We start from the raw sequence: 22,725 nt of genomic DNA, 5'->3' as shown, positions 1-22,725 counted from the left end.
ATTTCTTCTACTCCCAAGTGTATTCAGAAGAATCTATTTCTTTGGTACTTGTCAGAAAATCATTAATTGATTACAACAAACCATGTAAAACTTCCTGATCTGGTAAAACTATAATGATAACTGAAGGATGTTTCTGGAACAGAAGAACTTCCTTTGCCTTCTTGATTTATTTTTTTAAATGCAGAAAATACAATAGCAAATCAGGGATCTCATAGGTGCGAACTATTGAGGTTCTGCTCCATAGGGAAAGTAGTTCTTAAAATGAGTTACTAATGAGTTATGGATGCCTCATGAATTAAAAAACCCCTAAGGTCTCACTTGATACTGTGAGGATGAAGAATGCTTAGAGAACTACCAACCTGCATTTGTGCCTGTTTGGTACCACCTCTTGCATATAGCGAGGAAGAGGAAAATTATTTGGATGCATTACCCTGCTTCAGCATACTTGAAAGTTAAAACCAAAGTGATGCTTAAGAGTCTTCTATCAGGGCTTCCTGGGACACTGAAAAGTAGAGTAATAACCTTGTGACTTGCTATGTGTTTCTGAAGAGGTATTGTTTTTTTTTAGACTATTATGTTTCTAGGGGAGAGATGGGATAATAATCCCTCATTTATGCATTTCCCAGTATGATTAGAATAAATAGAACTTATTTTCTCTCAGTGGAAATGCTCTTCTGGTGTTGCTTGAATCAATTTCCAGGAAAATCGGTACATTCTGTGGAGTTTATCTGTGGTAAGAAATGCTTGTTAAAAACTAGAATTTTCTAATGGAGTCTTTCTTTTTATGCAGCCAGAGCAATTCACTTTCCTGGGTGAGGGCAGAAGTGCTCTTTTTCAAAATGTCAATTTTGTGGAATCAAAAAGCTATGTATGAAGTATTTAATTTGTATAACCTGCTAAACAGCATCTGCAGACGTGTGGATGTTCTGCATGCAAATTGTGCTATGGACGCAGCCCTTGGTGTTTTTATGGTCTTTGGAACTAGAACCCTGAAGGCTTTTGTTTCCTCTTGCTGGTGGGCAGAGGTTCCCAACAATGCCAAGTTTGTAGGATGATGGAAGCAGACTTCTCAGATACTTTTTGAGATGGATTACAAATTATTTATACTACCTAATGTGAAGTTTCTTTCACAGATTTTACAGAAAAATGTCAAAAATCCTAGGGATTTTTCTTGGGTTGCTTTCCCTTGAAGTGTATTTAAAGCTTTGCCAGACTCCTTGAGTTTTTCCTGGAACAGAAATACTTGGAAGCTTGATTAATTCTAAATCTTTGTGCTGTATGTAGCTATAGCTGTAGAGCACTGCTGGTGTATTGAACAGCAAATGTTTTAGTTATTAGTTACCATTCAAGTGTGACCTAGGTTAACAGGGAAGGCCCTATGTATTGTTTTTTAGGTTATATAAGCAATTAGGATTTACCATTTAGTTAGCTCAGAGTACTTCTGTATGTAAGAGGAGAGGAATTATTTTAGTGTGAGTACTTCTGTTTATTTTCAGAAGTGTTAGTAGGATGGTAGACTTAACAGAGTGAGTGGATGAGATTTTCCTGTGGTATATTCTTTCTCTAACATGCTGGCTCATCTCCCTCATGACCTTTGACTGGCACAGCTGCTCCTTAGGTGATGCTTTTTTTTTAAACAAAACTGGTTATAACAGTTGTTACATGGAGTAGTAATCTGAAGGGAACCTTTTGCCAGCTGGACAGTGAAAATCTTTCACAAATAAGCAGTACCATCCTGTGAACAGAACTGCCTGTGGTACAGTGTGAAGCTATCCATGCTTTACTGATACTTGTTGAAGATGATGGGGAGTGGAGAGGTGTTTCAAATTTCAGACAGGTGGGAACACATTTCCCATCAACTTTGTATCAGCTGTTTGGGTTCTCTGAAAATCTTTTTCCTTCTGTGGGCAGAAAAAAACATACTATTTTAGTACTATTTAATATAAGCAGCAGTTTTACAAGGATGAGAGAAGGTGAAGGCAGCAAAGCTACTGAGAAGTTCAAGATACTCAAGTTTCTGAATTTTGAAGTGTTTTTTCTTTGCTTTCCATAGTTTGGTGTCCTTTCTGACAGTAGTGGGGAATGGAATGGTGGAAGTACTGGAAGGAAGAAGACTAGCAGAAAACAGTAAATGTGAGAAGTAGTAGTGGCTTCTAATAAAAAGTAGTTTAGTGGTTACTACTGCCTACATGGAATGGGGATCCATGGGGAAAATTTGTGGTTGCTGTCTTTGGTCTGGCTCTTCTTCATGACCAGTATAGTCATGATGGCAGATGTTCTCTCTCTGCTTGAGTTGTGCATGGTATGTTGGTTTAGTTTGTGATCCTTTCCTATCTTTGGTAATTTTCAGAAATATTAAGGAATTTAATGTTCGTATGAAGGATTAGAAAAAAGTCCTTCATACAGACAGCCAATTTGGCTTTCCTAGCATCTTCATTTTCAGGCAGAAGGTTTCAGCTGATACAGAGATAATAAGTTTCTCAAAAAGGAGAATTGTGGTGAAGTTCCTGGAAAGTCTTGACTAAGGAGCATTAGGATTGCATGAGTGTCATGGAATTGTTACTGACATTCTCAGCCTGGTGAGAGGGTTGAAAGGATTCATTCCAGAGCCTTGAAAAAGAAGGTGGCAAGCTAAAAGAATCCAAGCTTGTACTTTTTTTTTTTTTTTCTTATGGTTTTATTTTTTTTTTTTTCATAGACCGTCCTATTTCTTTATGGAAATCCAGTTCAGCTCATTGTAGCTGAATCTGTGAGCTGATGGGAAGGTAAATGAGGATTATTAACTACACCTTTTGGTAATGTAGTCTTGTTTTTTTGAAAAGCTTGTGAGGCTGCCACACTAAATACTGCATTTTGCATAGGGTCGTGTTGACAGCTCATTACACGTGTGAGACCAAGAGCAGCAAATGGAAGTATCACTGCCATGGATTAAACTTCATCCTATGGCACTGAATTGAAATAAAAAGAAATTCAGTGTTACAGATATCTTGGAGCTTAGCCACTTGCTGGTATTCAGGATTAGGTTTCTATATCTGGAAATTGCCAAAAATCACTCATACACTTCCATTAAGTATGACCTGAATACATAATATAAATGGGAAATCATTCCAAACCCAAGGAAGAATTAATGCCAGATTTTTTAATAATTTCATTAAAATAAAATATGAAACAGCAATTTTTACCTGAAATCGTTTAAGCTGTTTCAATTCATATACCAAATCACTGAATACAGAAATCAGAAACTAGTACTTGTCCTCCTGTTATTCTGCTTTCTCTGTCTGCATCTGTTTTGTTTTTTTTCCACTGATATTCCTTTGTCCCTGAATCATGTGAAGACAGGGGACCTAAAATAGCTACATTTTAACAACCGCTTTTAACAACATTATTGGTCTGTTTCACAAAAGCCTCAAATAAATGTATGTTTCTTGTAGAAAAGTGAAAAGTTTCTTGTTATTTTTTTACCTGTTGTTCATTTGAAAGTGAGCATGTTTAAAGAGCTCTTAAATTGCTTTTTTTTTGCTGTGTGATGCCATGTACATGTGAGCATATACACCCATGTGGAAAATATAATGGGCAGTAAAAATTCAGGTTGGTGTTTGGCATTTACTTTACAGCAGGCAATACTATAATTTTTAAACTTAGCAGTATTCCCATGTTTCAGTGGAGAGGCGAGTGGTGTGGTCAGATGTTATGTGGTGTGCTGTGCTGTGTGGTCTGGTGGGGCTGTGGGGCTGACAGGGCCAGCAGCAGGGTGGCAGCTGCTTGGGGCAGAGCTGCCCCTGGGGTCTCACAGAGCCTCACTCCTTCCACTCGTCCCCACGAGTGTTCTGCCCTCATCTGTGTTAGCTCTTGTGGTAGTGGAGCTACACCTGGAGTTGAATCTCCACAGCATGTGAGAACAGGTCTGTCTGAGGAGAGGAGGGGAGAGGAGGGGAGAGGGAGGAAAAGGAATGGAGAGGGAAAGGAGAGGGGAGAAGAGGAAGAGGAGAGGAGGGGAGAGGGAGAGGAGGGAGAAGAGGGGAGGAGAGGAAGAAGAGAAAGGAGAGGAGAGAAGAGGAGAGGAGGGGAGAGGGAGAGGAGGGAGAAGAGGGGAGGAGAGGAAGAAGAGAAAGGAGAGGAGAGAAGAGGAAGAGGAGGGGAGAGGGAGAAGAAGAAGAAGGGAAGAGAGGAAGAGGGGAGAGAAAGAGGAAGAGGAGGGGAGAGGGAGAAGGAGACAGGAGAGGAAGAGGAGGGAAGAGGGAGAGGAAGAGGAGGGAAAAGGGAGAGGAGGGGAGAGGGAGAGGAGGGGAGAGGGAGAAGGAGAAGAAGAGGGCAAGAGAGGAAGAGCGGAGAGGAAGAGGAAGAGGAGGGGAGAGGGAGAAGGAGACAGGAGGAGAGGAAGAGGAGGGAAGAGGGAGAAGAAGAGGGGAGGAGAGGAAGAGGAGGGAAGAGGGAGAAGAAGAGGGGAGGAGAGGAAGAGGAGGGAAGAGGGAGAGGAGGGGAGAGGGAGTTGAAGAGTGTGGGATGTGAGGCAATTTTCATCATTATGGGGGACAGTGGCAGCCTGTACTTAGGCTGACAGTCTGCTGATGCCAGGGCACCTCTTCTGACACGGCTGCACCGGGGCTCCAGAAACTGCTTGCTCACACATGAAAAACAGCCAGGGTTGACAGATGTTGTACATAGTGCTTAATGATTAAATCTGATGTAAGTGTATAGGCTAGATGGACCTAACAGTGCATACTGCAGAAAAGGAATATTAGTATTCCCTCAGTGATGGGCAGAGACTTGCATGTGGGCATGACATGGTCCTCTCAGGGTACAGAAAAATTATTGTAGAGGTGTTAGCAATTAAATTGGGACCTTTTGGTTTCTTTACTTCTGTGGAAGGTACTGTAGCATTACTACATCTTCTTGGATTCATAAGTTTTTATAAAAGCTACAGGCAGATTGTGTGTCAGAGACACACTTTGCCTGTGTCTCAGTGCCACAGCTGCTATACCCAGGGATGTTCAAGCAAACGTTTTTCTTAAAAATTTATTCAGACTTCTGCTTTCTGAAACACATACCAAGGATAGTGACCTTAAGTTTAGGCTGAAAGCTGAAGTTGTTGACTTGTTACACCAAAACAGGAAGGTCGTGAGGAGAGCTAAGGTATGATTTGGCTCAGTTTCTTTCCCAAGCTACTAATTGTTATTTAAAATGAGGAAAACATGCTGTTTCATCTCTAAGAATAACCTGATTAGCATACCTGAACACCTACCCTAAAGCACAAGTTCCTCATAGTGAAATTAATGAATGTTCAGCTTTCTTCTCTAAAAGTCTGCTCTGAAGTTACATCTTTCCTATTCTTTTGACTCTTTTTTAGGAGCCCTTATTTAACCACACAAAACACATTTTACTCAGCTATTTCCCATATTCTTCCATATGAAGAGCTGTGATAGGTCAAAAGGAGAGCTGTTTCCACTGGCACTTCTGTAAATGGAAAAAATGGCCCCCTGGGTGACCTTTGCTGTTGGTTTGCCACCCAACAGGGAAATGGAGATCTGAATTTTGTTCTCATGTGGATTTTTGGGCTGGCTCTAAAGAAAGTGCAGTTTTACTTGTTGCACACTGATGTGGAATTGGAGAGGGTAAGCCTCTTTTGTCACACTGGTCTTCTTTAAAGGTTCATGAGTAGAATAAGAGTAAAACTTAGTTTGCTGTTATTGTAAAGATTCTGGTTTAAGTACATTTTCAAAAGCTCCCAGGAGAAAATTGCGTTCTTGTGTATGTCTCTGAAAAAGTTATGTAGAATAGGCAATTTGATCAGTGTCTTTTGTTACTTGATGTTGTTCCTAAGGAAGATTCATCTATATATATTTATTTAGATCACGTAAAGCAAGAACAGCAGCCCTTTTTCCCTACAACATGTTCCAGTTTAGAGGGATAGATAAGATAATTTTAGAGAGTTTACCAGAAGTCTAGTTCTTTACCGTAATGCTGTGTTGTTTTCCCCCTCCCTGCATATGTAAGGTGCATCTTGGGAAATCAAGATAAGTTCTTGTGACAGTTATTTCCTATGGTAGTCTGAAAGACACTTTGTTTTATTTGTGATAGAGTCCATCTGAATAATTTAAATGCCATTTGGTTAGTCTTCTCTCCCTGAACTCTCTTAAAAGTCCTCCCAAAGCACCTGTGTACTAGTTTTATTAAATCTTTTGGTATTTTGGATTGTATTTTGTATGTATTATTGAATATTAAATCTTTTAGCAGGTTAGGCTTTCTAAGCATTTTGAAAAGGTAATAGCAATTTCAGTTTGCAAATTACAGTAATTGTCAAGTGTTGCTTTGTAATGGGAACAGTGGATCTAGAGACAGAGGGTTCTTTTTTTTTTATTTAAAATATTGTTTTAAAAAATATATTTCTAATGTCTTTGAAGGATACACAGTCATAGGAATGATCCAAAAAGAGATTTCTTTAAGTGCTTTACTACTTTATGAAGCAAAGAATTAATGTCTTCTTAAAGTATTATCTACTGAGATATACCCCCATAATGTTAATTTTTACTGTGATTTGATGTGCTGCTCAGATTACTTAATTTTGAAGCTTGAAATGTTTAAGGGTTCACCAGCTCTTAAGGGTTCACTTGTAAACCTTTTTACCATACAGCTTTTAAAGACAAATTACTTTGTATAATCCTCCTTTGAAACCAAAGCCTCACACTGTTTTTTAAGAAGACTTTATCTGAGAGTCAAATTTTGGTTCATCTTAACTTTTACAGGTGACACTGTAATAAAGAGCTTGTCCAAAATCTTGATCACATCCCCTGTGCTTTATTTGAAAGATGAAAGAGTGAAATGAAAGCAAGATGTGGAGAGTTCTGTATATATTTTTTTCATGTTTTCCATTAGAAAAAACAACCTAGAAAATTTGGAATAGTTAAAAAAATTATGCCATACCTAAGTCAGAAACTGGAGGAAGAGAGGGAAGACATCATGGAGCTCTGTTTGGGGCTGTATAGAGATTTGGTGAATTCCTTATTCCATATGTGGTGCTAAGAAATCACTCCAAGCCAATGAGATAGTGAATAGCTGATTTGATCATCTTTGAATAGTTGATCCACATTGTATAGGTGAAAAGAACTCTACACATCTTAAATTATACTTGAAAATGGACAGCCTCCTTTCTTTCTACCCTGTCATAGCACAGAGTTTCAAGTAGATGCAAATTATCTAACAACAATCCCAAATCACTGCCGTGAATGTACCTGTCCACTTAGAGGCTTTTCTTGTCAGAGGTGACTTATCTATTAGTAATGACTGTAAATGTCCTGGGGCTCAGGTGTCTCAACCTGCATGACAAATTCAGACTTCTGTAGTATGGCTTCGTAATTGGCTTAATCTGATTTAAAAGAAAAGCATTTAGAACATCTTTAATTCCAGGTCCATTAATTGTCCAAAGTGTTGCAAATCAATTAATGCAGATACAGAGAAACTGCTGTATTAGTCTTCTGGTTGTCCTTTTCCTTGAAAATTTGATTTGATAGGGATGTCGATGGCTCACTTCTTCCAGGAGAGATATTTCCTGAGGTAAAGTCCACCCCAAGTTCAGAAATTCTGCAGTCTTTGTGTAGCACAGTGACCAATTTCATGTGGTCCTTGTATAAATTGCCAACAAAAACAATCCTGCAGAGAAATTCCTGTAATAGAATTTCTCAACCTTACTCTGTGCCAGTGCTGCAGCATTATCATACCTGCATAATGTTATTGCACTTTGATAAAAATAGATGCAGAACAGAAACTAGAGCTGCATGCATCAGCCTTCCCAACGAAACCTGATGATAAGCAAATAAAAGCTTTGGGACTCTTAAAACTTGTAGTGAGGAATGCAGAAGGAGGTGTGCATCGGGAGGGCACTGCTGTCCCTTCAGTGGCCTTTTTTGAGGGCTTCATTATTTCTGCTGCTCACAGCATAATTTCATTTCACTGCTGTGCAGGCTGAATTGTTTTGCAATGAGAGTTGGTGATCCCTTTTCCCAAAAAAGGAGCAAGGTTGTCTTTGCAGTAGAGAAGAGGAGGAGGTCTGCAGTTAGCAGCTCAAGCACAGTAACACTTGAGCAGAGCAAAGTTGATGGGAGTTTTTTGCCTTAGGACTACTGAGCAAAAAGTCTGTGTGGCTTACATCTAGAATGTGTACCTGGAATCAGCTGAGAGGGGGATCACTCCAAGAGGAGGTCTTGCCTAAGAGATGTCATGATGCTGCTTGGCCAGGAATGTGAATTTGCAATTTGATGGAGAAGTAAACAGTGACCACAAAGGGGACTAAAACTTACACACAACAAAACTGTTATAAAAGACATGCCTGCAGGACCCCAAAGTATAGCACAGCAGTTCTATGGCACAGCACAGGAAGCAGTTCTTACCATGTTTTAGAAGTTGTCATCTGACTGGTGTTGTTCTGCTGGCAAGCATAATGGAAAATATTCTGCTGAGTGCTCTGTGACCTCCCAGGCTGATAAAACCTGGAAATATATCTAAAAATTGCTGTAGGGCCTGAGAGGAGAGGATCATGACAAATGCTGGTGTAGTTATGAATTTAATTAAGCCAGTCCCTTTCATTATGAGAAGTCTGGTATGTTCCTCCTTCACCACCATACTGAGGTTTCTTTGCCAGGACATCTAGGCTGTCCATGTGTTGTCTACAACTGGACTGAAGTCTTCACCTCGTACATATATTTAGAAGTGTGCCTGTGTGGGTCTTGAGGAAGTGGTGGATTGAGAATAGGGTGTAGCTTTTGTGGAAAATGTTGGGGTAATCCTTTGCAAATATTAAGTACATTTTCTTGTCAAATTTGCAGAATTGAAGTGCTGATTTGAGAGAAACAAACAGAACTGCGACTTGAAATCTGAACAGTTAATTCCCTCATTTCCACTATTAGTGATAGAGCTTTCCAGGATGCTGGAGTTCTAAAAAGCTAACACAGGTTGTGCTGATCATGCACTCCTTTTTTTGCATAGTTTTTACAGGGTGTTGGCGATGACTGAGATGCTAACTGTAGTTTGTATATTATAAAACACTGACATGGACTCTTGGTCCTGCAAAGTAAAAATGAAATGTGTCTTCTGTCTTTGTGGGTGGGAGGTAGATGTCTGTGACTTGTCACATCGTATTCCCCGATTCCTGTCATTCTCCTGATAAGCGTGAGAGAGAGATACTTAAAACTATTTTTTAACTATTCTGGGTTTCTCTCGACTTCACTTTGTATGATCTTTGCCTGCAGGGAGGAGAGGATTGTAGAAATAGATCAGTACCTCTGAATCTACTGTAGAGTGGTCAGCGTGAAGATCCCCTTGCTATTGTCTACTTCTTCCCTCTCTGTTTTTTAGTGGCTGAGTATTTAATTCAGATGTTTCAGGCATTGCCTTCTCTGCATTCCCAAGAAGTAGTAGGGTGTTACTGTCTTTGCAGAGATTAAGTGAAAGGTTAAAACCAGGTCTTAGACTCTGAGGCACTGTAGTGTAGCTATGATGTAATTATTATTTTTTTTTTCCTTTATTTTGAGGGTTTTCTATCACCCCTTATGTTTTTACAAACATAACTAGCTCAGTCTTTACCCTTTTCATACTTCTAGATGTTTGGTTTCAAGTTTTTTTCCTGTAGAATGATCTTCTTTCTTTGTGGTTATTTCTCCCTGTTGCAGTGATTCACTGTTCAGCTACCATGTCACCTGCTCACACAGTTCAGATTATTCAGCTGCAGCACCATCTGACGGACAAGGCGGTTAACTGGTTAGAAAACCTAACAAACAAAAAAGTGTGAGTGGAGTGTAATGAGGGTTATTCAGAAATTCTGAATTAAACTATGGAGCGCACACTGGAACGGAACTATTGTTATTTATTATGTAGCCTCTTGAGTGGGAGAGCATTTGGAAGTGACATGCAAAGAGAGTAAAGATGTTACCAGCTCTCAGGGCTGTGCGCTCAGCTAATTGTTTGAAATACCAAGGTTAATGTTGGTAGGCAGTCCACAAAATACTCTTTGAAGCATATAATACTTTCCCTTTTAACTTACAGTGTCCTCAGGGTCCAGTTTGTTGCTTACACTGTGTGGGGTGCTCCATCTCATACAGTTTTATTGACAACAGATCCATCACACAGATAAGCATTGAAGCCACATGAGTGGAGGGAAAAGCCCAGGAAATGCAACTACTTGTGTGTGTATACACTGCAAAGCTCTGAGTTCTCAGCACCTCATTTATACTGGTTGTGATTTAAATCAGCATTTGAAAATAAATCATGTATTCAAAATACAATAAAAAAATAAACACAGTATGTACCAGTGCTGTGGAGGAGAATTTAATTTCCTTGCTGTGACTGACACCTGTAATGTATCTGTAGCCATTGGACATGTACTGATTGGGTGATTAATTTAGGACATTCAGTGTGTAAGTATTACTGCTGATGAAGCTTTCTGTCTCTGAAAACAAATTTATACTGAATAACCACTTTTAAATTCAGTATCACTGGAATTTAATCTCTTTAGAATTTGATTGACAGGCCTGAGTGCTTCACTTGTGCTGACCTCTGTTAAACCTCCACTCCTACCCAAAAAGGTATTTTAAAAATGAGAAAAGCAACAACTCATTCCAACAGCTTTTCCAAGCCTATCAGGGTTGAATCTCTGGATGAGCAGGAATTATGCCTGATTTCTTTCCCTAGTTGAATGTACTTTAATTCTGTTACCCTGATGGGTGAGTAGACTGAACATGAGGAAATAGCTCTGTGTAAGGAGCAGTATTCCTCTCATTAGGAGTATGTTGTTTGGGATTCTCCAAACCAGAATGCTGTGGTAGCATGACAGAATGTTCCACTTAACCTGCCCTTCCATCCAAACATTAACTATATGTTTCCCATATAGTTAATGTACTGTTAAAACCAAAAGAAACCCACAAAAACTTAAGAATTCCGAAGTCTTTTTTTACAGGGGTATTTCAAACACTATTTTGAACATTATGGTTCCTCTAGTAAAAAAGGTCTGATAAAAATATTTTCATTGAAAAGGCACAGAAAAATGATGTAATGTTTATGCCACTTACCACCAATATTTGGTTTTAAACTTCCAGGAATAAGATTCTAAGTTTAGAGAATCAAGCCCCCCAAACTTTTTTTAAGAAATAAGTTTTTTTCCCCAACCGAATAAAGGCATTTCCTCAAAAATACGGCTTAGTTGACTGCAGCTGTGATGAAAAATGAATAAAAGTATGTTCAGAGTGATTCTGTCCACATTTTCTTAAGAAAAAAGAAAGCTGTGCTTTCTCTGCTTGCCAAGATAATGTAAATTAAGTGACAAAAATGGGAAACAACTCTCTCATACTTTCTCATTAGTCTGCCTGTTTGTTAAATTAGATCAGAAGGACAAGCTCTCTAGGACCAGAGCAAATAGTTGTTAGCATAGTTGGCTCAGTCTGCTACAGACTGAAAAATAATTGGATTAAAACCAGCGCTGCCTGATTCAGATTTTAATGTCTGATGCAGATGGCTACACAGTATATTTAAATTTCAGTTAATATTGTGCATCTACTGAGAACCTTTCAGAAATGGTAAGAAATCCTGGAACCATTACTTTTCTGAAATGTGTTTAAATTAAATGAAATGCAATAAGCCAGGACAGTGGCAGGTTAAATTTGACTTCTCGACATTACTTGGTTAGAGTGAGGGTGTTTGTGTGCTAAAGAGGTCTAAGTAATCTTTGAAATCGGGCAGATACACATTGTTCATGCGCAAAATACTTTTTGTAGTTATTCAGCTAATTTCTACTTCACATCCCAGTGAAAATCAATTCAGTATAAGTTGTTAAACATCATCATCAGCCACTAGGAGGAGCAAGTTTTCAATTATTGTATTTCTGATTCGTAAAAAGCCAATTATTAACGAGTACATTTTAAAGTTTGGATAGACCAGTAAGATCTCCTAGTTTAATGTCCTATATAAAATAGGCTTTAAAACCTTGTCTGCTTTTTCTTCTCTATTCTCTAACTCTTGTTTGAAGTGTGGTTATTTTTTTTAGGTAGAAAGCCATAGAGCAAATAAGGTTTACAGTGATAAGAAATCTACTGTGTTACAGTAGGTAAGGCAAAATAATTTAAAACTCCTTTTTCATCTGACTTCTTGAGTTTGAATACGTAACTACTATGTGTGAGGCAGGGACAGGATCGAGTTCACTATTCTTAAAACCTGTTTTCTCCCAGAAATCTCTTCCTCCTGGGGGTATGTCTACTAAATTATCAAGGTACTCCTTTAGCCTTCACTATGTGGAATAAATTAAGTTTTCAAGCTGTACACTGTAGTTCCCAGTTTTGATTATATATCTTTTTCAATCCTCATGAATTTCCTGCAATCTTTGGGAAATGCTACAAATGCTCAGTTGTGTTATCTCCTTACTCCCATGAGAGATTTTCCAGCTTGTTTGTTCTTTCAGCTGTACCATCATATTAAAAGCTCATATTTAGCTGTTTATCTATGACAATACCAAAATTCATTGCACTGTTCCTGTCTTCCAGGATCTTGCCATAAATTCTGTCTGTGGGGGTTTTATGTGCTTTGATATGACTTGATGTCTATTAAGACTGTCGTTCAACTAAGGCTGCTTTATCCAATGGTAAACTGTCTTGTTTCTGTTGTTACTCTTTTGTGTTGTTTGCCAGAAAGGTGGTTTTTTTCCAGATCACTGATAGCAGTATTTAAGTGTGTTAAACAAAGAACATAATACTGTATGATCTGCTAAAAACATGTAATATGCAGTTACTTTTTCAAATTTACTTGTGAGTTTTAATGGTTCCTGTACCATGTATACATTTCTATACTGTTCGCTAGTTCAGTTACAAAAACATTGTGAGGAAATAGGTTAAATATTCCACAAATGTTGCACGGTATTGTCAGTGGAGATGTTTATTGACCAGACGTGAAATCTCATTTGAAACAAGATCTGTTCAGGCAGACCATTGATGCTTTTAGAGGAGTGCTGTGGCATGCCAGCTCAGTTTGACTGTAGCAGAACTTCAAGATACTCCATGAACCTTTGAAAATATCAATAACTGAATGAGCAGTTTAGCAAGTTCCTTTGTTTTTCTTTGCATAATAATTACCTGACTGAAAAGGCTCCTCTAAATCCAAAGAAACTCCTCTCAAACCTATCTGAAAAATACAGTTTTAATCTAGCTTTCTTCAAAGATATTGATGGAATGAGAAGCATTTCTTTGTTGCTGAGAGAAGTGATTCTGTAATATTCCTTTCCCATGAAAATAGAAAAGCTGCATTAAGGCAGCCCTTCTCTTATTTCATGGTTCATGAATTTACCTGCCTTATTTGGTATAAGGCCTATGCTATTTGGTTTTTACTAACCTTAGCATCTATGAGAAACTTTCTGTTGTCTATACTGTTGCTGATTAGCTGCATTCAATGTATATCTTGCTGTAAAATTTATAAGACTTGAGCAATCTGTAGTACTCTCAGGCAGGGACTCCAGAACATTTTGCTGTATGTTTTGAAAAATTCCAGTGTGTATTCATGTAACTATCAGTGTGAAGAAAGTAGGTTAGATAACTTTTGCATTGGAATACTATATGCAAAATAGTGATTTAGTATTGGTACTGCATTTTCATTTAAAAGATACACCATACAACTTTGTAAGCATTTCACAGTGGTACTTAAAATTAGTGTTATATAATTAAAACATTAATGGGGAAGATATTTTCTTGCTGTTAATTACTGGAAGTAAATGTTTAAATTTTGAATTTTTTTTTTTTTTTTTTGCATTTGTATTAAATTGGGGCTCCTGTAAGGGTGCCTTTTATAAGTTTGCTTTTGGTAATGTAATTTTCTTCAAAGCAAGGGTAAATTAGTCACCTTTTCTGACTTGAATGATGTTTTTATCTTCAAATTAATATAAAAGGGAAAACTTAATGATCTTTATCACTTGTTATGTGCTGCCTTATATAATGCTTTGTGATAAGTCAAACTTTTCATCCAAATTACATAGTAAAGCATCTCCAAAGTGGTGAAGCTGCCTGAGCTGCTTGTTGTTTTGGGAGCTGCTGTATAGCTGAAGACTTAATAACAAGTGCCATTCAGGACATGCTTGCAGGTTTTTACCCGTTGTATTTTATGTATTTTATTTTATTTTTGACAACTACAGAATTCAGTGATTTTAGTTGAGTATTGGGGGGAGAGTTATTTACAGTTGCTGTCACAGACAACTTGTTACAGGGAAATAATATCTACTTGTCAAGTATGCGTTTATCTGTATGCCATAGATCTGTTCCTAATGAACATGGGCTTACATATTTTGAAACACTGTATCTTCTGCATCGTTCAGTATTTTCCTCCAGTTCTACTTGGCAGAAGCAAGTAAACTGTCAGGGCTTACAAATCAAGGAAAATTTGGCTGCTCAGACTCTGTCTGCAGTGGCTAAGCAGCACTACCATTATTGATAGAGATACAGAGTCCAGTTTAAGGGTTAGCACTGCCAAAGAAAGGTCCTGCAGCCCCTGCCTCTCTGCCCAACCATTTGGTCCATTTGCTTCCCTTGTACCTGCACTGGTCCTCGGCTGTCCCTCCCCTCATTGAGCTGATGCAGCTGACTAAATTGGGAGGGAAGGATGCTCCTAAGGAGCCATGTAGTACCTGCTTAACTAGCTGACAAAACCTCACTCTCCCTTAAGATGTTTGCTTTGAAATCAGGCATTTCTGTGGCATGGAAAGCAACAAATGACTGACACTGCTCTGGAAGCTATGTTGTTATTGATAGCCATTATAGGTTTTCACTATCCTTTACATGTTGTGCTCTTAAGGATAAGGCCTGTGTTTCCCTTTATGATGAAGGTAATATTAATTTGTATAAGGATATTGTGAGTCTGTGCTGGATGTCTCACAGCTCCTCCCTTCATTCCCATGCCTTTGTCAAAGTCTGAGTAGTGCCTTAACATGTGTATGTCTGCCAAGCACTATAAGAAAAATACTGCTTACTTTTGAGACCATATTAGAAGCTGCCTGACTAGTTAGCAGTACATCTAATTGTGCACAGAAAGCCAAGGTGAAGCTGTGTTTGAATGTGCAGGACATGTGACTCAAGGAGCTTTGGCTTGTGAATGGTCTGTGCAGTTTGGAGATGGAATTGCAAGGGGTTTGACCATAAGAAGCCACAGTTTGAAGTGAATGATGTTTAGCATTGAGTATAGAATTACACTGATGTGATTAAGATGCCCCCTGTTGCTAAATAAATGGATGACAGGTTTTACCTAGAATTTCTTAATTCTTTTCTGCTTTTGCAAAAATCCAGCTTGTCAGATCGAGAAATATATATTACAGTAGCCAGGTGAGTATAAATCATAGAATCATCGAATAATTTGGGTTGGAAGGGACCTCTAAAGATCATCTAGTCCAACTCCTCTGCAGTAAGCAGGGACACCCTTAACCATATGCTCATAGCCTCATCAAGCCTCATCTTGAGTATCTTCAGGGATGAGGCCTCAGCTATCTTCCTGGGCATCCTGTTCCATTTTCTACTATTCTCACGATAAAGAATTTTTTCCTAACACCCAGTCTAAATCTACTTTTCTCTAATTTAAAACCACTGCCCCTCATCCTATTGCTACAATAGTCCATCTCCAGCCTTCTCCTAGGCCTCTTTCAAATACTGGAAGGTCACTAAGGGCTCCCTAGAGCCTTCTTTTCTATAGGCTGAACAACCCCAGCTCTCTCAGCCTTTCTTTGTAGTAGATGTGTACCAGACCCCTGATCATTCTTGTGGCCCTTCTCTTGACTCACTTAGCCAGATTCATGGCCTTCCTCCATCAAGGGCTCCAGAACTGGACAAAATGCTTCAAGTGAGGGCTTACCAGAGTAAAGTGGCATAATAACTTCTCTGGCTTTTGGCATAGTAATTCTGGTTGTATATAAAAGGCTTCAGTTCCTTCAGAATTTGCTTACTTGCAAGCAGATTATTTTTTTCAGATGCGTCTTTGCTCAGAGTATGATAGGCTAGTCTTGCTTTAGAATTGAAGGCTTCATATCATTAATGATAAAGTGGAAGGGATTTTCACAAAGAAATCCTGAGATTAGTTACATCATGGTCTTGCAGGAGAGAAGTTTGCTAATGTTTATGAAAGAAATTTTGACCTCCATGTTCCAATGATCACGATGCACGAGATGCACTTGGCTGAGTTACAGAAACTGAACTCCTGTTTTCAGAGAGGGGAGGCACTCCTTTAAGTGTCTCCAGAGGGCTGAGGAGACGAGAGAGTTTGAAGGCTGACAGGGGCACTGAAGCTTTTCAGGCATGAGAGCTGAAAAATGTTTTTGTCCTTTCGCTGTTCACATCATCAGGTAGGTAACATTCCCTGATTTCATGATCATTGACAGTTATTTCTCCAAATGTGCCAATTATGGGTGAAAACTTATGTACATACCACAGAAGATAGTGAAGGAGGAGGAAGAGATAATTCTCAGTATGTATGTAGAGTTTAGGGAACTTACTAAGAAATTTTAAGAAAGGAGGGTTGACACCCATGCTTGCCTTAGCATGAACTTTTAAAACTTCACACTGCCTCCAACTGAAAAGGAATAGTTGAGAGGTTTTCTGTTACTGGTTACTGTAGGTGTGAGTACAACTTCTCAGTCCTAATGGAGAGGTTTAAAAAGAACATGCAGGCTGGCAGGGAAGTACCCTCTTGCTGAGCCTTCATGAGGGGCACAGGTGGAGATTGGGCCAAGTACCAACTTCTGCAGCCCTTTCAGCCCTAAATGAAGGGCTGAAGAGATCTGACCTGAGACCTAGATGTGACTATTTTCCCTTCTTATGAGGAGCTGGTCTTCTTCTAAAAGAAATTAAGACATCTTCAGAGAAGTGTTAGATTATTTCTTTGTGTTAAATCAATGAACTGACTGATTACAGTGGTGTGTCAGCAAGTGGTGTCTGCTGGCATACTAAAGCCTTCTGTGGTAACACCTTAGTGGATTCTAAACCCATTTTCTAAGTGAGATAAATTTTGTATCTGTAATTTTTAAAACTACCCCAAGGAAACATTCCTCTTCATCCCTCAAATAAGCTTGTTTTAATTTATTAGAAGACACTAGTGCCTTCTTTGCAATGCGTATTTCTGGAGACTTTTCAGTACGAGGGAAAATGTGGCAATGGCATGTTACATGCCAAGCTGGTATCCTGCTAGCCATCTTACCCCCTGTCATGTGAGCCCTTCCAGCTCTGCTCTGCCACCTGTGCCATCAGTTTTCTTTCACCCAAGAAACAATCTGATCTCTATTTACACTGGATTTTTTCTTTGTTTCCAGTGATTTTCCTCCTGCTATCGTAGATGACTTTGGGTGATTTAACCACAGAACCACATAATTTCTCACAGAGAGTGCAGTGCTGGCAGCCATCACAGTAGTTAGTGTTTTTCTAAGATACAGCTCCTGCAGCGTTGAGATTATGCAGGAATCTTGCTTTCAGGAAAATAAGTAAACAGTCTCAGCACAAAACTTGCAATGTTCTTTCTATAAGCATAAATGTGAACAAATCCTTTAAATGTGACTTTTAGAGAAACAAAAGGCAAATGGAAATTTTAAGTATGTTAAAACAAACCTCATAATTTTTTGAAGCCACAGTAACTCTGCTTCTGTATCTGACCACCATTGCTTCTAACAGCTTGAGGCTGGCATTACTGAATGACAGTGCAGTATGGTAGTCATTTTAGAAACACTTTTATTTGTGTACTGCAGAGATGTGAAGAAAAATGCTAGTCTAGATGGAGCTGTGGAAGGATACAGGAGAGGGCTCCAGGGTGATGCAGCAATTAGAAGTGAAAAGACTGAGGACAGCAGCCAGCACACATGGGGCTAAAATGAGAAATGAAGGGGGGATGACAGAAGAAATCCTATAGAAGTCAAGAAAGTCAACCAGCTGAGCTGAGAGGCTGCTGGTGAACGGTGAAGAAAGAAGCAAAAGGAAGAAAGTTGGCAGGAGGAAGTGGAGGAAATGACTCAAAGTACCTGAGGGATTAGGTCACTGTTTAGAGTGGAAAAGGTACTCAAGGCCTTTCTATGCCCTTCTTTTGCCAGCCGGTCTCGGGGCAGCTTTCTCAAAAGAGATAGCTGTTAATGAGGGTGGGTATCCAAGCCTTCTGTGGTGAATGCCTGGCGTCTGTAGTGGCAGGTAGCCAACGTGAAAGCCAGTGATTAACTATCTGTACTGTCAGTTCTCCCGGTATAGGCACGAAGTCATAGAAATTACGTATTTATATTGTACATTCAGATAAAGCGTCCGTGGTCTTTACCTGCTGTTTCCAGCAATGTAAAGCGTGCCAGCTGTGGGTAGCCGGCGAGCTCTGCTGTGGGCAGCGTAACAGCGATCTGCTGCCTGAACCTTCTGGGCTCGGCACTGCGAGGCCGCCGCTGTTTGCCTGGGCTGGAGCGGGCCAGGGGCAGCGCTGGGCGGGCCGGGCCTGCGGCGCTCGCACCTGGCGCCGCCGGTGGAGGGAGGCGGGAGCTGCCGTCCCGGCAGCGGCTCCCGGGGGCCGGTTGCGGACAGGGGTGTGGGGCAAGACTGCTGCTCGCTGCTCCAAGAGCCGCGGCGGGCGAGGAGGGGTTTCGGGGTCTCGGGCGGGGGGTATCAGGAGGCGGTGGTCTGGAGGGGGCGTGGGGAGGGGGCGAGGGGAGGGGCTTTGGAAGGGGATTTTGGGAAGGGGTTTCGGGAGGGGTGTGTGCGTGCGCGGGAGCCGCTGGCGGGGATCGAGGCTGCCGAGGCGCGGCCCCCGCGCGGACGCGAATGGTCGGTGCCGGGGCGGGGCGGTACCCTGCGGAGCAGCCGCACGGCAAAGTTGGTACCGTCCCGAGTTGCTGTTCACTCCTCTCTCCGCTCCCTCTTCTGCCGAGGCCGGCCGGCTGGATCGCTGCCTCTCCGCACTCTGCCTCCGAGAGTGCTCGGGGTCTCTTTGCTTTCCTTTCCTTTCTTTCCTCTCCTTTCCTTTGTTGCTCCTCGTATCATGGCACGGAGTTCCTAGGCGTTCGAACGCAGGGAAATGGATATGTCGGACCCAAGTTTTTGGACGGTGCTTTCCAACTTCACGCTGCCCCACCTGAGGAGCGGCACCCGCCTCCGCCGGACGCAGAGGTAAGGCCGGGCCGCTGCCAGGTGCGGGCTGCCTGGGGCCGGGGCGGCCGCAGAAGGTCCCGGGAGGGCGGCGGGACTCCCGGCCTCTCCGGGTCTCAAACTACGAGACCTGCGAGATTTTATTTAAACCAAACGCTGCATCTTACGCTGCCTCCTTTTGGAAGATACTGGTTTATTTTCTGCTGCCTTTCCACCAACCGTCCCGTCCCCCCGCCCGCCTTTTTTTTTTTTTTTTTCTTCTTTTTTTGTCTCTTTTTCTTTTTTTCTTTTTCTTTTTTTCCTTTTCCTTTTTTCTTTTTCTTTTTTTTCTTTTTCTTTTTTTTCTTTTCCTCTTTTTCTTTTCCTCTTTTTCTTTTCCTCTTTTTCTTTTTCTTTTTCTTTTTCTTTTTCTTTTTCTTTTTCTTTTTCTTTCTCTTTTTCTTTCTCCTTTTCTTTCTCCTTTTCTTTCTCCTTTTCTTTTTCCTTTTCTTTTTCCTTTTCTTTTTCCTTTTCTTTTTCCTTTTCTTTTTCCTTTTCTTTTTCCTTTTCTTTTTCCTTTTCTTTTTCCTTTTCTTTTTCCTTTTCTTTTTCCTTTTCTTTTTCTTTTTCTTTTTCTTCTAAAGGACACTTCCAGCTTGCTCTGAAATATTTGACCTTTTATCCGGACCAGATGTACTTTATATGGCTAGCTCAGGATACCCTACTTTGTTCAGTGTTCTTAAAGAGAAAGATTTGTGTAACTACGTTTTCAGATAGGTCAGCTGGCATTGGTTATTACAAGAATGACCTTTTTGTTTTGGTAGCATTTTCAATATCGTCAGTAAGGGTAAAAGATTTGGAAATAGTAAGTGCTAAGTAAAAAGCTACAGGATTGTGCCATCAGTGGACAGAAGGCTAATGAGCTTTCTGCTCATTTTGATAATTTTTTTTATTCTGTGGTATCCCGTGCAGTTAAGTGTATGCCTCTTATCAAAAGGAGTAGCAATGGTTTTAAGTAAGTTTGTAACTTTCTTCACTAGTAACCTGTATGGCTTTTTGAGACATACCCATTATGGTAAATTATTATATATTTCTGCCTATAAAACCATTTTGAGTACTACCTTAGGTGTTATCTTTGGCAGATGTGTGTAAAACATTTATTCTGCTTACTGCAAAGCTGGCACAAAGCAAGTAAGGTGGAAGCTGAGGAGAGCTGGCAATCCCTAAGTACTGATATTTTTCAAAATGAAAAAATGTCTTATCTGTTGAATGTCAGAACTTTTCAAAAGTAAAATCAAGTGGCTTATTTTGTACCTATGCAGAACTGGTCCTCCAGTGTATATTTATTCTTGATGTGTCTAACTTGGGGTTAAACACAAGTAAGTGCTGAGTTAAATTATAATTAATGGTAATATACACAGTGTTCTTTATATATATATATATATATATACATATATATATTCTCTCATATATAATTTTTTTACTCTTATGTAATATTAACTGAGTATCTAGACAGATCTTACAAATTTTTCTGTGGCAAATGTGTCTGTGTTTCAAGGGGGGTGAACATGCTGGGGCTTTTTCAAATCATCTTCACCTTCCTTACTCAGGTAGGTTTGCACCTGTGTGAAAACCTAGAAATACTTCTTACATAAAGTGTATGGCTGCATGGCAGGTCGAGTAGAAAGCCATGGCAGACTTCAGGAGAAGCATGAAGTACCATTTGTGGCTTTTAAAAAATACTTGGCTGCCTTCCTGCTTTTCAAACACATGTAGTGTACTTTACTGGGTTTGTTGAAATACTTGAAAGATTTTTAAAGCAGCATTGAATAGTATCTCAATGTATCATATATGTGGTGTGAGTGAATAGTACATGCCATCTATGCAGTAATGTTTCATGTGTCTCAGGGATATTCAGTACCTAATTTCCTCTATGTAACAAAATCAGTATGTCACAGCATTGTGAAACTAAAAAGCCATCAGTGGACTTTCAAGGCTGCTTTGCTTGCTCTTAAAGGGTCTGGATACCCTCCTATCTCAGGCTGGTTCTCAGATCTTGATGGAGGCTCAGCATCTGCCATGTTGCCATCTCCTGGGGAAGGCTGACCAGCTCACTTTTTCAGCTCTCTTCGTCAAAGTGGAACCATCCCCTGCACTCCTATACTCATAAATCATCTGCTAATGTAAATGATAGGTCACAGAGTGGGAAAACTGTCAGAAGAAATAAAACCAATATAGGTAATACAGATTCTCCTAGTTCTGCTGCAAAACTGGGCTTGGGTTAGTTAAGGTACCAGCTGGGTCTACACGTTTTGAGCTGTATGTCTTCTGGGCTATCTTCTCAGGATCCCAGTGAGCCATAGGCCCAACTGTTACACAAAAAGATTGGAAGAACTGCTGCTTACATGCCAGAGGATGTCTTCCCTTTCTTAAAAAGAGTGCTGGTGGGTGGTTGTAGCCACTCCTGGATTATAAATCTTTCTAGGCATTTTAGGGGACCAAAGAGACTGTGGATAGCCTCGAAGGGAGTCTAGTTCCTGTGATCTGAATCTCTTGGCTGTTGTACTTAAGTGAAAAGTTTTTGCTCAAGAGAGTGTCTTTCTTAATAGTAAAGCCACCCATGAAACTGTTTTCTGATGAGAAGCCTTGTAGTTCATGAAAAGTTTGCAAGGGATGTTCACTGCTCTTTCTGATTGTGTCCACAGTTGTCTTTGGGACTCCTTCCCAATATGAGAGCACACATTTTATATTTTGGTTAAGCATTTTTCTCTCTCCAGTTCTTTTGCCCATTCAATTACCTTTGATCTGCTAGGTCCTATCATTTCTGTGGCCTCTATCCTGCTTTTTTTGACTCTTGGGAAAAAGAGAATTGTCTGCTTGTACTAAAAGGTTTGTTTCTTTGTACAGATTTATTTGATGTAGGCATTTATTTCTCTTTGATAAGGTTTTAAGAAGTAGAGGACAAAAACTAGTGTATTCTGCAGTGTTGAATCTGGCAGCTAAGTTATAAAATGGGCATGAAACTTAGCTTATGGTCCTATTTGACTGAAGTGTTCCATGAAGATTGTTTTGCTTCTGTTTTCCTATAGTAGATTTAGCTGAATTTCAATTGCAGTAGCTCTTTCTGGAAGTGGTACCTGAAAAAGAAATATCCCAGCCTGACTTTCAAGTCATAGAGTGGGTTTTCAGGACTGGCAGGTAGAAAAATTCTCTTCAATTATACATTGGAAGCATTTGGTATTCAAATCACTGAGGCTATAAATGACATGGATTTACACCATGGGCTTTTACAGAGAAAAAACATGTATACCCTCATGTGTTAAATTATTTTTCTGTTGCAGTAAGTGGACTCCTCACAATACTAACTTTAGGTTTCTGCCTCTGACTGAAATGGTATCATCTAGAGTGGAAACTAGGGAGAGAGAGGGTGTCTATGTGTATATATACACATATATTTGTATAGATTTATGGAGGGATAGTTGTGTACCCACATTTGTTTATATATATAAAAACACTGAATACTTTCTGTTTCATTCTGTGCTATGTATTTAGTTATCTTCTGCCACTTTTTTTCCTCTGTCTCATTCTCTCTGTCTCTGATTTCCCGATGGGTCCCTTCCAGCTTGGTGTATTCTACGAT

At 39.9% G+C, this 22,725-nt stretch overlaps 1 protein-coding gene across 15 annotated transcripts in view; it reads left to right on the top strand.

Annotated features, from left to right (window-relative positions):
* Positions 1-22,725, top strand: part of MAST4 (microtubule associated serine/threonine kinase family member 4) — a 275,542-nt gene that overhangs the window by 149,023 nt on the left and 103,794 nt on the right. For 2 of the 15 annotated variants that reach the window (XM_071730336.1, XM_071730335.1), the window contains exon 1: positions 18,731-19,127. The exons of the other annotated variants lie outside the window; for them this stretch is intronic. In XM_071730336.1, the coding sequence (XP_071586437.1) occupies positions 19,036-19,127 (92 nt within the window). In that variant the 5' untranslated portion in view covers positions 18,731-19,035. Of the gene's footprint in view, positions 1-18,730; positions 19,128-22,725 lie in introns of those variants that run through there. 15 annotated transcript variants of the gene reach the window in all.

The sequence above is a fragment of the Heliangelus exortis genome, chromosome Z (genome assembly GCF_036169615.1).
Source record: "Heliangelus exortis chromosome Z, bHelExo1.hap1, whole genome shotgun sequence".
NCBI classification, from domain to species: domain Eukaryota; kingdom Metazoa; phylum Chordata; class Aves; order Apodiformes; family Trochilidae; genus Heliangelus; species Heliangelus exortis.
The sequence above is the reverse complement of the archived record's forward strand: the minus strand, read 5'-3'. Positions and strand labels throughout refer to the sequence as shown.